This window comes from Schistocerca serialis, chromosome 4 (assembly GCF_023864345.2).
Source record: "Schistocerca serialis cubense isolate TAMUIC-IGC-003099 chromosome 4, iqSchSeri2.2, whole genome shotgun sequence".
NCBI classification, from domain to species: Eukaryota; Metazoa; Arthropoda; class Insecta; order Orthoptera; family Acrididae; genus Schistocerca; species Schistocerca serialis.
The window spans coordinates 294,359,393-294,373,983 of NC_064641.1; the positions used below are offsets into that span (position 1 = coordinate 294,359,393).

The 14,591-nt window shown below is 42.2% G+C and overlaps 1 protein-coding gene across 1 annotated transcript in view; it reads left to right on the forward strand.

The window, feature by feature from the left end:
* Positions 1-1,382: 1,382 nt before the first annotated feature.
* LOC126474068 (methionine--tRNA ligase, mitochondrial) overlaps positions 1,383-14,591 on the forward strand; it is a 75,543-nt gene continuing 62,334 nt past the window's right edge. The window contains exons 1-2 of the mRNA XM_050101477.1: positions 1,383-1,549; positions 1,626-1,903. Of these exons, the coding sequence (XP_049957434.1) occupies positions 1,411-1,549; positions 1,626-1,903 (417 nt within the window). The 5' untranslated portion in view covers positions 1,383-1,410. The remainder of the gene's footprint in view (positions 1,550-1,625; positions 1,904-14,591) is intronic.

Consider the following 14,591-nt stretch of genomic DNA (forward strand, 5'->3'; position numbering starts at 1 on the left):
ATTTGCATTGAAGTCTCCAACAACTATGACGCCTCTACTGAGTTTAAATATGTACTGTTAAGAGTGTATCTAACTGTTTTAAAAAAAGGCAAAGTTAGCTGAAAGTGCCCTGTATAAAGCTACTACTGCTATATAAGAATTATTCAAAGCCAGCTCTATGGCACACACTTCAATCTGTTGATCTATACAAAAATTCAGCATATTAATTACACTACACGTGATGCTGTTTCTGGCATAGATCACTACTTCACCTTTTTCTGTAAATTTTCTACAATAAGATGTTGCTAAGCAGGAATTATCTATAGCAAGTTTTTTCATAGTTGACATAATATGGTGCTCAGTAAAAAACAAAATGTGGGCACAATCTATACCTTGTGGCCCCTGGATATTAATTGAGAGTTCATTAATCGTGTTACTCATCCTACAGATGTTTTGATGGTAAATAGTCAAATTTTTATTTCCAGAACCACTTACACATTTATCTCTAAAAAAGAAATATGAGTTGACAGAGTGGGTTTGGTATTTTTACCTATCCATTTATACAAGTTGGTCTGTTTCCACGTACTGGGAGACTGGGAAGAATCAGCTTTACCTGGTGTTTTCAGCAACCATTTGTCCAATGTCGTCTGTCTATACCCATTTCTGCAGTCTTCTTGTGTTGTGGATGACTCATTCTTCAAATGTGGGTGTTTTGAGTCTACATTGTTCCTAGCATTTACGAAGATTTCACAAATAATGGACCTCCGCGCCGATTGAGGTGAAGGCCGTGAGTGGTGTAAGGTTCTCTACTAAAATTTTGCACGTTAACCATTTGTACATTTGCGTAACAGTTGCAAATTTCTGCATATTGACTGTTTGTATATGCTACTGCCCTGTTAACACACGAGAATTGAGGCAAGTCATACCTGAGTGGAATATCGAGAACAATGACGTTTAAACCGAGCGAGGTGGCGCAGTGGTTAGACACTGGACTCGCATTCGGGAGGACGACGGTTCAATCCCGCGTCCGGCCATCCTGATTTAGGTTTTCCGTGATTTCCCTAAATCGCTCCAGGCCAATGCCGGGATGGTTCCTTTCAAAGGGCACGGCCGACTTCCTTCCCCGTCCTTCCCTAATCCGATGAGACCGATGACCTCGCTGTCTGGTCTTCTTCCCCAAAACAACCAACCAACAATGACGTTTGAGCCATTTAGGCGTGCAGAGACTTTTGTTGCAAGTATGAAGCCAGCTTGTAATATTTTGACGGAAGGTGACGTGACGTGACGCCCAATCTGAATTGATCTAAAGTTCTCTGCACCACACACTTTTCAGAATATCCGTGTTTGACAAGATACCATAGTCTGTCGTCGACCGCTCGCTACTTGCTAGCCGTTGTGCACAATCGATATTGCTACATTGTTTTTGTTTATATGTGGTGCGGTACGATGGTGAATGTCAGGTGGTGTAAATTCAGTAATTGTCCCAAAGGGTATAGGAATCTTTCGTTATCAACAAAAAACAACAAAGATTGCTATTTTATAACAACACCGATATTCTATGTAAATGCTTGTAAGTGATGAGTACGTACATGTCGGTGTGGTTACACCTGTTTGAAGCAGAGTAGCTGGTATGTGTCTTGTTACAGCACCTCACCTCGGACATTTGTACACTGCCGTCATAGCGGACGCACTTCAAAGATTTCAGCGGTTGGTGTATGGCACAAAGTGCATTTTCAGCACGGGCACTGACGAGCATGGCACGAAAGTACAGCAAGCTGCCGCTTCTGCCAAAATGGATGTGCCGACTTACTGCACTTATATATCGAATAAATATAAAGCTACATTTCATCAGTTTGATGTTGGTTTTACCGATTACGTAAGAACAACAGATGAAAGACATAAAGCAGCAGTTGAACATTTCTGGGTGCGTGTGCAAAACTGTTAATTCCTAAGATGCTAGTAATAGTATCTGCATATGGTTGCTTTCACATGGCAGTAATATAAGAAATGCCTTTGTCAGTTGAACTCTCGTTCTTATGCCGAGCCGGCCGGTGTGGCCAAGCGGTTCTAGGCGCATCAGTCCGGAACCGCACTGCTGCTACGGTCGCAGGTTCGAATCCTGCCTCGGGCATGGATGTGTGTGATGTCCTTAGGTTAGTTAGGTTTAAGTAGTTCTAAGTCTAGGGGACTGATGACCTTAGATGTTAAGTCCCGTAGTGCTCAGAGCCATTTGAACCATTTTCTTATGCCGACTGCCCCTTGTAAACGTTTGTTTGGTCTGTGTCGTGGTAGTTTGCATAACAAGATATTGTAGGCCAGGATGCTATTGCCAACTCGCTGTTCATAGTGAATGTATTGTTTGTAATAGTTTAAGATTGCCTATAAGTGTAATTGAAAGCAGTTTTGCTCTGTGACAGGGCGTACTTCTATGGTTTTTGTGTGTGGCACAGCCATCAAAAGTATCTGATTAAGATTTTTCATTCTAAGTAAGCACACTTCATTTTCTGACTGCTTGTAAGCTGCACCAGAGTTAGTATAATTCACAGATACTGTTATGCAACAACTGTTATAAAGTTGGTGTGCAGCCACTTCTGTCATTTTACTGTGGAACTGTTCATCCTTTGTGGTTGAATTGACATTACATTTATTTAAACAGTTTGAAGAATATTTGGAGCAAATCATAAGCCACCATAATCTGCCAGTCACTGTGTCATTTTATTCTAGTTATCACCTTTAGTCCTAGTCAGTAATTGACTGCAAATGGGTTACTGTAGCCTCCCCAGACTTCACACAAAATATCAATCTGCATAATGGTAATGATGTGGCGCATGTGCAATGTGACATTATATTTATGTGATTAAATTGCTATAAACTTAACTTAAAGTAGAATGTGCAAACTATGGTTGGTCTGTTCCTTTCAAATGGCACATTAAGGTACAACTGAAATTATTATTGAACATCAGGTTACCTTCCATTATTGATCATATTAATATGAATATTGTCATATGCCAACAGCCATTGAGACTGCAGAGAGGTTTCAGATTTAATCTAGTGATGATGGTGGTGAGGTGGTCCCATACTCCGAGGAGCGCAGGGGACGATATGTGGGAAACCCACACTGCCTACTAGGCAAGGTCCTAGCGGAGGTGGTTTGCCATGGGCCTCCTGCATCGTAATGAGGATGAATGATGATGATGATGACGATGACACAACACCACCCAGTCATCTTCAGGCAGGGAAAATCCCCGACCCCACCGGAAATCGAACCCGGGACCCCATGCGCGGGAAGCGAGAACGCTACCTCAAGACCACGAGCTTAATGTAGTACATTGGTACAAATAATGGTAATCAGAAACTTATCATCACTTGATACGTTCCCAAACCAAATACTTCTAAGAAAAATTTCTGTGACTATCAGCAGCAGAGAAAACTTGTGTTGAGTTTTATTGCATTGAGTCCCATTCCACTAGTTTGCATTAGACCTGTCTGTAGAAGTGGCCATTTGATTATAAATTCTGAAAAAGAAGTGAGGAATTTGGAACATAAAAAACTCAAGTGTTTTTCCCTCATTCTCCAAAGTCAACCTTCTCATTGTCGTGAGACTCGGGAACGCTGTTTAAAATACCAGCATCAAAAAGTAGCAAAAGATGTCGCAAATCAACTGCCTGTCTCATTGCAGGCTAGCAGTACTAATGACTGACTAATTTCAGGAACCATTTCTGTCTTTGCTCAGTCAGTCTTATTTTCAGTTGAATGTAACTAGTCGCTGCAGCCATGTCAGATATGAATGCTTCACACTCATTCACCAGGTGTGAGTAGTTTCACTTGATGTGAGACAACCTACTGACACAAGTCTTTCATGGTTACTTCAGCTACATGAATGTTTTCAGTCAGTCTTTTGGAAGGCTTTTTTTATGTTTTGCCAAAACGAGTGGTTGACATTGTTAAAACTTTACCATCCACTGCTGGTGGTGGACTACAGTCGAGCTTGTGGCTGCAGATTGTGTGCACCTGGTGTGTCAAGGGCTTTTGTATGGTTATTTCCAAAGTGGCCCTCCCCTTGCTACCTGCAACAGTTTGTTGCAGCATGGGAAGCCAGGATTCATTCACATTTAAAGTTTCTTCTTTCTTGTTGAAGCTATTCTCGTGTATGTGTATTTCTATAGCTCCTCCGAACAAGTGGGTTTGCTAGCTCTTATCTATAGCAAGAACTTCCTTGTTGGCGAGTTTTACTATGTGCGCTCCCACACAGCATGTGCTCTCTATGGCAGATTCCTCCACCTGCCACAACGTACAGTGCCACCTATGTTCAGTGATTGATGGTCCAGTCATTTCAACATAGACTTTCTCGCATGTATAGGATGACAGAAAAACTGGAACATTTCCACAATCCAATAAAACTAGAAATGATGAAGGAAAGAAATTGCATTGACAGTAATTGAAACCTTACAACTTTGCCATTTATGAAACAGTGATGGCATTTATCATTTTTTAATTCCTTTTTTACTTCCTTTAGATGGCATTCTCCTGAACGAATACATTCATGAAATTTGCTGTTGAGATTCCTCATTGACCCCTGTGACATCTCAGCTGGGATATTGTGAATTGCATCACAAATTCTCTGTTTTAACTTATCCAAGGTTCTTGGATGAGTCGTGTAGACTTTGCTCTTGAGGTAACCCCAGAAGAAAAAAATCGCAAACGAATAGATCTGGCAATCTAGGGGGCCAAAGAATGTTACCAAATTGTGGGATGACACAGTTGCCTAACAGTTCTCGCACACATGCCCCTAATTGCCATACAATGTGCGATGTTACTCCGTCCTCTTGAAAGCAAGCTTCTTGGACATTTGGAAAGTTGTTCAATGCAGGTATAACAAAAGTTCGTAATATTTCCACATAACGATTGGCATTGGCAGTTATTGTGTTTCCCTGTCCATTTGTGAAAGAATACGATCTGATAATCCCATGTGATGAAACACCACACCATACTTTCACTTTATTAGCGTGTAAAGGGCTCTCATGAACGTCATTAGGATTTGTGTTTGCCCAGTAACGGTAGTTCTGTTTATTCACATAACCTGTAAGATGAAAATGTGCCCCATCTGACATCCACAGCTTGTTTAGAAATTCGTCGTCATTGTTTATTTTTGTTATCATTTGTTGACACAATCCTGATCGTAACCGGTAATTGTTGTTCTTCAGTTGTTGCACCATCTGTAGTTTGTACGGATGAAATTTTAAATCAAGATGAAGAATTCTGCAAACATACTCCCGGGACATTCCAACCACTGCTGCTTTTTTACAAATTGATTGCTGTGGGCTCCCTAAGACAGACTTATGTACAACATCAAAGTTCACTGGAGAAAACACACTTCTTGATCATCTTGTTGGTTTCTTCTTAAGGGCAGGTCCAGTCTCTTCAAAGTTATTAATCCAACATTTTATCACGTGTTTTGACGGAAGGGCATCATTACGTCCTAAATTCTAAAAATGTCGAAACTCCCTCTGCGCTGCTACCAAACTATCATTGTTTTCATAAGCCATTTTTATGGCAAACGCATGCTGTTGTCCTTTCCACTGATCCATGATTACTGAAATGGCGGATATTTACTCGCTAATTGTCACGAACCTGCAGTGCAGCCACCTGCCCATGGCTGCCACTACTCATTTCAAACATTCACCCTATTCTGTGTCACCCTGTACATGGTATGTTACATATTTCTGACATCACAAGTGGGTCCCTTTTCTCCTTTGCCAATATGAGATACTGTTTGATCTTCTTTGTCAGTTTATAAATAGTCTTTATGCTGTATTTGCACAATACATGGCTGATTCTGTCCATCACTCTGTGAATGTTTGGTGGAAAGGCCATGAGGAGCAGTGGGTACTCCACCAATTGCATAAGAAGTGTCACAGAGTCAAACATTCAACGAAGTGACACATCAGAAAAAGAAATGTTGGGTATGGCCTTTCTGCCATACATTGCCAGAGTGATGGACAGAATGGGCCATATAGCACACAAATTGACAAAGAAGATCAAAGAGTGGTTCACATCGGCAAAGGAGTAAAGGGACCCACTTGCAATGTCGGGACTATACAGCATGCCACGTACACACGGAAAAGTCTATGTCGGAATGACTGGATGATCAATCAACTCAAGGATCACTGAACATAAGTGGCATTTTAGGTTGGGGCCAGTCGAGAAATTGGCTGTGGCGGAGCACACACTGTGTGGGAAAGACCACGTAGTGAAACTTGCTGTAGATAGGAGCTATCACCGCTGCTTGTTTACAGAATCTATAGAAATATGGGAACATGAGAATAGCTTCAACAAGGAAGAAAAAAGCCTCAAGATGAACAAATCCTGTATTCCTACACTGCAGTTAATAATCGTTGCAGGTAGCAAGTGTAGAATCGCACCAGCAATGGCCACAGGAATGCCCTTGGATGTGGCCACAAATTTGACTCCAGGCCACCACCAGCTCTGACAATGCTGGCTAAACATCAGAAAAATCGTCAAACAAAGTTCAGTGAAAGAACCTGGCATAGAAGCCAACAGGCAGTTTGTTGCCCAATTTGTCTTAGAGGTAAAAAACTGATTATATTTCAAGGAGAGGTAAAAAAGTAGTATATAAAAATGTACATTCTTTACAAATAAGCGACAGATGCAATATTTGTGAACAGATGATGTTTCCATTAGATTACTGGATTAACTGTGGGAATGTATTTCCTTTTGACAGATTGTGCAGACCACAACAGCTTTTGTCAGTTTATGTGAAAAATTCCCATAGAACTGAGCATTTTGGCCTATGGATCCAAACACCGAGTTCATTGTTAAGCAAATGGACTCTTTACAAAACACTGAACTGATAGCTACTAAATGTAAAGCTAATATTAGACTGAAAGTAATGGTGGTGATGGGCAATAACAGAGCACAGTCAATAGTAATGATTAAGACCACGAAAATGATTGATTGCTTCTGCTGTGAGATTAATGCATCAGAGTCAGGCAGATCCAGGCTAGCAAGACAGGGAGGTGAGGTAGACCCAGGTCAGATCCATGTGGTGGATTAATGTGTCTTGGTTCGGACCACTGGTCAGCCTGACTGGTGTTTAGGTAGCTTTCTAAGCTCATGTAACAAGTGGTGGGCTAGTTTCTGATTTCTACCTCAGAAAATGTAATACACAAACATTCAAAAATATGAAAACATGCAGAATTAAGTATACTTGATTCACAGATAGGTATTGTCCAAGACTTCCCTCACTGCAAACACAGAAAACCAGTAACTGACCACAAAGTTAAAATAAATTAAAATTGCCATATCGTGAGAACACTGGACACCATACAATGAGATAAATTTTAGCAAAGTGAAATTCCAGAATGAATTTTTCATTCTGCAGTGAAGTGTGCGCCAATATGAAACTTCCTGGCAGATTAAAACTATGTACCGGGCTGAGAATAATTGTCTGCATGCAGCTGACATACTAAATGCCCACAAAACAAGCAAATCATAGGAAGTACAACCTGTCATCTATGCTGTGGATATTGGAGCTGTCTGCAGGAATGCAGTACCTATGGCTAATCTGTTGATGAACTAACTGTTCCTGTCAATGGAAAACACACACATTTTATGAAAAGCTTAATGGCCACTCCCCCAGTCCCAATAAACCATTAAACTATGCTATGTCGTGCTTCCATATTGGAAGCTACGTATAGAAAGTACTACATTGTTCGATGCACTATTCTCATTGATACTTCAATCCTTCTATATCACATGAAAAAAATTAAGAAATTTTACTTCAGATTGTGCTACACTAGTCGCAACAATTAGACAACCAGTTAGAATGTCTTGATATGTCACGTGTGTTTGAGATTGTTTTGATTACAACTAGCCCATTATACTACAGACAAACAAGTCATGCTCACATATACACATTGCAAAGAGCAGTGTACCTTTAAATAGTGGCACTGCAATGTCTTGGGATTAATTTTATCACACTCCATGGACTGATGAGCCACTGTTATGACAGAAGCTGGTTATTCATATATCAAAGTATCAAATTCCTTACGAGTTTGGAAAGTGTAACTTCACGGAATCTGCTGTGAAACAGCAATAAGAAAAGATCCCTTAACAATTATAACCAGATACATCAGTTGTGTATTTCTCTCAGCACGTTGGAACTAGGGGGAGAGTAAGACTTCATAGCAGCAAGCATTCCATACTACACTACATATAACATCAAAATAAATGGCTGAAAATTTGTTTAGGCCCATTGTGTGTCCCATTAACAGCATGACACCGTGAAGCACCAGTAGACTAGCAAGTTGCATATTTAGCTTCTCTGTTTGTTTCCATAGTTTAATTCTCTAGTTAGTAGTAGTAAAATGGTTAGGGTTAGTGCATCTTGTGTGTGGATGCAGGAGCAGCTGGCTGCAGTTTGAAAACAGCTGAAGATGTGAAGATGCTTATGGTCACAGTCAGCGATCTCTAGGCTGCTGCCTTGAGTTGTGGTGCAGCAGAGGAACTGATGCATCATGTGGGGCACCTCAGGTGTTGCTTGTTTCACCCATGCACTCTGCTGTCTACATCTACATTTATACTCTGCAAGCCACCCAACGGTGTGTGGCGGAGGGCACTTTATGTGTCACTGTCATTACCTTCCTGTCCTGTTTCAGTCGCTTATGGTTCGTGGGAAGAACGACTGCCGTAAAGCCTCCGTGTGTGCTCAAATCTCTCTAATTTTACATTCGTAATCTCGTTGGGAAGTATAAGTAGGGGGAAGCAATATATTCGATACCTCATCCAGAAACGCACTCTCTCGAAACCTGGACAACAAGCTACACCGCGATGCAGAGTGCCTCTCTTGCAGAGTCTGCCACTTGAGTTTGCTAAACATCTCTGTAACGCTATCACGCTTACCAAATAACCCTGTGACGAAACGTGCCGCTCTTCTTTGGATCTTCTCTATCTCCTTCGTCAACCCGACCTGGTACGGATCCCACACTGATGAGCAATACTCAAGTATAGGTCGAACGAGTGTTTTGTAAGCCACCTCCTTTGTTGATGGACTACATTTTCTGAGGACTCTTCCAATGAATCTCAATCTGGCACCCGCCTTACCAACAATTAATTTTATATGATCATTCCACTTCAAATTGTTCCGTATGCATACTCCCAGATATTTTACAGAAGTAACTGCTACCAGTGTTTGTTCCGATATCATAGAATAATACAATAAAGGATCCTTATTTCTATGTGCTCCCAATACATTACATTTGTATATGTTAAGGGTCAGTTGCCACTCCCTGCACCAAATGCCTGTCCGCTGCAGATCTTCCTGCATTTCGCTGCAATTTTCTAATGCTGCAACTTCTCTGTATACTACAGCATCATCCGCTAAAAGCTGCATGGAACTCCCAACACTATCTATGAGGTCATTTATATATATTGTGAAAAGCGATGGTCCCATAACACTCCCCTGTGGTACGCCAGAGGTTACTTTAACGTCTGTAGACGTCTCTCCATTGAGAACAACATGCTGTGTTCTGTTTGCTAAAAATTCTTCAATCCAGCCATACAGCTGGTCTGATATTCCGTAGGGTCTTACTTTGTTTATCAGGCGACAGTGCGGAACTGTATCGAACGCCTTCCGGAAGTCAAGGAAAATGGCATCTACCTGGGAGCCTGTATCTAATATTTTCTGTGTCTCATGAACAAATAAAGCGAGTTGGGTCTCAAATGACCGCTGTTTCCGGAATCCATGTTGATTCCTACAGAGTAGATTCTGGGTCTCCAGAAATGACATGACGTGCTGGCAAAAAACATGTTCTAAAATTCAACAGATCGATGTCAGAGATATAGGCCTATAGTTTTGCGCATCTTCTCGATGACGCTTCTTGAAAACTGGAACTACCTGTGCCATTTTCCAATAATTTGGAACCTTCCGTTCCTCTAGAGACTCGGGGTACACGGCTGTTAGAAGGGGGGCAAGTTCTTTCGCGTAATCTGTGTATGTGTAGAATCGAATTGGTATCCCGTCAGGTCCAGTGGACTTTCCTCTGTTGAGTGATTTCATTTGCTTTTCTATGCCTTGGACACTTACTTCGATGTCAGCCATTTTTTTGTTCGTGCGAAGATTTAGAGAAGGAACTGCAGTGCGGTCTTCCTCTGTGAATCAGCTTTGGAAAAAGGTGTTTAGTATTTCGGCTCTGTTTCAATGCCATTATCATCCCAGAGTGTCTGGATATGCTGTTTCGATCCACTTACTGATTTAACATAAGACCAGGACTTCCTAGGATTTTCTGTCAAGTCGGTGCGTAGAATTTTACTTTCGAATTCACTGAATGCTCACGCATAGCCCTCCTTACGCTAATTTTGACATCGTTTGGCTTCTGTTTGTCTGAGAGGTTTTGGCTGTGTTTAAATTTGCAGTGAAGCTCTCTTTGCTTTCGCAGTAGTTTCCTAACTTTGTTGTTGAACCACGGTGGGTTTTTCCCATCCCTCACAGTTTTACTCAGCCCGTACCTGTCTAAAATGCATTTTGCGATTGCCTTGAACTTTTCATAAACACTCAACATTGTCAGTATTGGAACAGAAATTTTTGTTTTGATCTGTTATGTAGTCTGAAATCTGCCTCCTATTAATCTTGCTAAACAGATAAACCTTCCTCCCTTTTTTTATATTCCTATTTACTTCCATATTCAGGGGTGCTGCAACGGCCTTATGATCACTGATTCCCTGGTCTGCGCTTACAGAGTCGAAAAGTTCGGCTCTGTTTGTTATCAGTAGATCTAAGATGTTATCTCCACGAGTCGGTTCTCTGTTTAATTGCTCGAGGTAATTTTCGGATAGTGCACTCAGTATAATGCCACTCGATGCTCTGTCCCTACCACCCATCCTAAAAATCTGAGTGTCCCAGTCTATATCTGGTAAATTGAAATCTCCACCTAAGACTATAACATGCTGAGGAAATTTATGTGAAATGTATTCCAGATTTTCTCTCAGTTGTTCTGCCACTAATGCTGCTGAGTCAGGAGGTCGGTAAAAGGAGCCAATTATTAACCTAGCTCGGTTGTTGAGTATAACCTCCACCCATAATAATTCACGGGAACTATCCACTTCTATTTCACTACAGGATAAACTACTACTAACAGCGACAAGCACGCCACCATTGGTTGCTTGCAATCTATCCTTTCTAAACACCGTCTATGCCTTTGTGAAAATTTCGGCAGAATTTATCTCTGGCTTCAGCCAGCTTTCCGTACCTATAACGATTTCATCTTCGGTGCTTTCTATCAGTGCTTGAAGTTCTGGTACTTTACCAACGCAGATTTGACAGTTTACAATTACAATACCAATTGCTGCTTGGTCCCCACATGTCCTGACTTTGCCCCACACCCTTTGAGGCTGTTGCCCTTTCTGTACTTGCCCGAGGCCATCTAACCTAAAAAAAACTGCCCAGTCCACGCCACACAACCCCTGCTACCCGTGTGGCCGCCTGCTGTGTGTAGTAGACTCCTGACCTACCCATCGGAGCCCGAAACCTCACCACCCCATGGCGGAAGTCGAGGAATCTGCAGCCCACACGGTCGCAGAACCATCTCAGCCTCTGATTCAGACCCTCCACTCGGCTCTGTACCAAAGGTCCGCAGTCAGTCCTGTCGACGATGCTGCAGATGGTGAGCTCTGCTTTCATCCCGCTAGCAAGACTGGCAGTCATCACCAAATCCGATAGCCGCCGGAAGCCAGAGAGGATTTCCTCCGATCCACAGCGACATGCATCGTTGGTGCTGACATGAGCGACCACCTGCGTATGGGTGCACCCTGTACCCTTCATGGCCTCCGGAAGGACCCTTTCCACGTCTGGAATGACTCCCCCTGGTATGCACATGGAGTGCACATTGGTTTTCTTCCCCTTCCTTGCAGCCATATCCCTAAGGGGTCCCATTACGCACCTGATGTTGGAGCTCCCAACTACCAGTAAGCCCACCCTCTGCGACCGCCCGGATCTTGCAGACTGAGCGGTAACATCTGGAACAGGACAAGCAGCCATGTCTGGCCGAAGATCAGTATCAGCCGGAGACAGTCTGAAACTGGTTTGTCAGACAAACTGGAGAGACCTTTCTGTTCAGCCCTCCGGAATGTCTTTCGCCCATTGGCAACAGCCTCAAGCTGTGTGACTGAAGCCAACACTGCCTGAAGCTGGGAGCGAAGGGATGCCAACTCAGACCGCATCCGAACACAGCAGTCGCAGTCCCTATCCATGCTAAATACTTTTGTGGAAAGAACGTCTGTAGATTAGTTCAGAGAGCACAAACAATTCGACACAAAATTTAAATGGTTATTAAAATACGGCTGAAACCAAGGGGAAAATACAGCCGTAATTTTTCCCGAGGGCATGCAGCTTTACTGTATGTTTAAATGATGATGATGGTGTCCTCTTGGGTAAAATATTCCGGAGGTGAAATAGTCCCCCATTTGGATCTCCGGGCGGGGACTACTCAAGGGGACGTCGTTATCAGGAGAAAGAAAACTGGCGTTCTATGGATCGGAGCGTGGAATGTCAGATCCCTTAATTGGGCAGGTAGGTTAGAAAATTTAAAAAGGGAAATTGGTAGGTTAAAGTTAGATATAGTGGGACTTAGTGAAGTTCGGTGGCAGGAGGAACAAGACTTTTGGTCAGGTGAATACAGGGTTATAAATACAAAATCAAATAGGGGTAATGCAGGAGTAGGTTTAATAATGAATAAAAAAATAGGAGTGCGGGTAAGCTACTACAAACAGCATAGTGAACGCACTATTGTGGCCAAGATAGACACGAAGCCCATGCCTACTACAGTACTGAGCGAGGTGGCGCAATGGTTAGACACTGGACTCGCTTTCGGGAGGACGATGGTTCAATCCCGCGTCCGGCCATCCTGATTTAGGTTTTCCGTGATTTCCCTAAATCAGTCCAGGCAAATGCCGGGATGGTTCCTCTGAAAGGGCATGGCCGTCTTCCTTCCCCATCCTTCCCTAATCCGATGAGACCGATGACCTCGCTGTCTGGTCTCCTTCCCCAAAACAACCCAACCCTACTACAGTAGTACAAGTTTATATGCCAACTAGCTCTGCAGATGATGAAGAAATTGATGAATTGTATGATGAGATAAAAGAATTTATTCAGGTAGTGAAGGGAGACGGAAATTTAATAGTCATGGGTGACTGGAATTCGAGAGTAGGAAAAGGGAGAGAAGGAAACACAGTGAGTGAATATGGATTGGAGGAGAGAAATGAAAGAGGAAGCCATCTGGTAGAATTTTGCACAGAGCTCAACTCAATCATAGCTAACACTTGGTTCAAGAATCATAAAAGAAGGTCGTATACATGGAAGAATCCTGGAGATACTAGAAGGTATCAGATGGATTACATAATCGTAAGACAGAGATTTAGGAACCAGGTTTTAAATTGTAAGACATTTCCAGGGGCAGATGTGGATTCTGACCACAATCTATTGGTTATGAACTGTAGATTAAAACTGAAGAAACTGCAAAAAGGTGGGAATTAAAGGATAAACTGAAAGAACCAGAGGTTGTACAGAGTTTCAGGGAGAGCATAAGGGAACAATTGACAGGAATGGGGGAAAGAAATACAGTAGAAGAAGAATGGGTAGCTTTGAGGAATGAAATAGTGAAGGCAGCAGAGGATGAAGTAGGTAAAAAGACAAGGGCTAGTAGAAATCCTTGGGTAACAGAAGAGATACTGAATTTAATTGATGAAAGGAGAAAATACAAAAATGCAGTAAGTGAAGCAGGCAAAAAGGAATACAAACATCTCAAAAATGAGATCGACAGGAAGTGCAAAATGGCTAAGCAGGGATGGCTAGAGGACAAATATAAGCATGTAGAGGCTTATCTCACTAGGGGTAGGATAGATACTGCCTACAGGAAAATTAAAGAGACCTTTGGAGAAAAGAGAACCACTTGTAAGAATATCAAGAGCTCAGATGGAAACACAGTTCTAAGCAAAGAAGGGAGAGCAGAAAGGTGGAAGGAGTATATAGAGGGTCTATACAAGGGCGATGTACTTGAGGACAATATTATGGAAATGGAAGAGGAGGTAGATGAAGATGAAATGGGAGATCCGATACTGCGTGAAGAGTTTGACAGAGCACTGAAAGACCTAAGTCGAAACAAGGCCCCGGGAATAGACAACATTCCATTAGAACTACTGACAACCTTGGGAGAGCCAGTTGTGACAAAACTCTACCATCTGTTGAGCAAGATGTATGAGACAGGTGAAATTTCCTCAGACTTCAAGAAGAATATAATAATTCCAATCCCAAAGAATGCAGGTGTTGACAGATGTGAAAATTACCGAACTATCAGTTTAATAAGTCACAGCTGCAAAATACTGACGCGAATTCTTTACAGATGAATGGAAACACTGGTAGAAGCCGCCCTCGGGGAAGATCAGTTTGGATTCCGTAGAAATATTGGATCACGTGAGGCAATACTGACCCTACGACTTATCTTAGAAGAAAGATTAAGGAAAGATAGACCTACGTTTCTAGCATTTGTAGACTTAGAGAAAGCTTTTGACAATGTTGACTGGAATACTCTCTTTCAAAT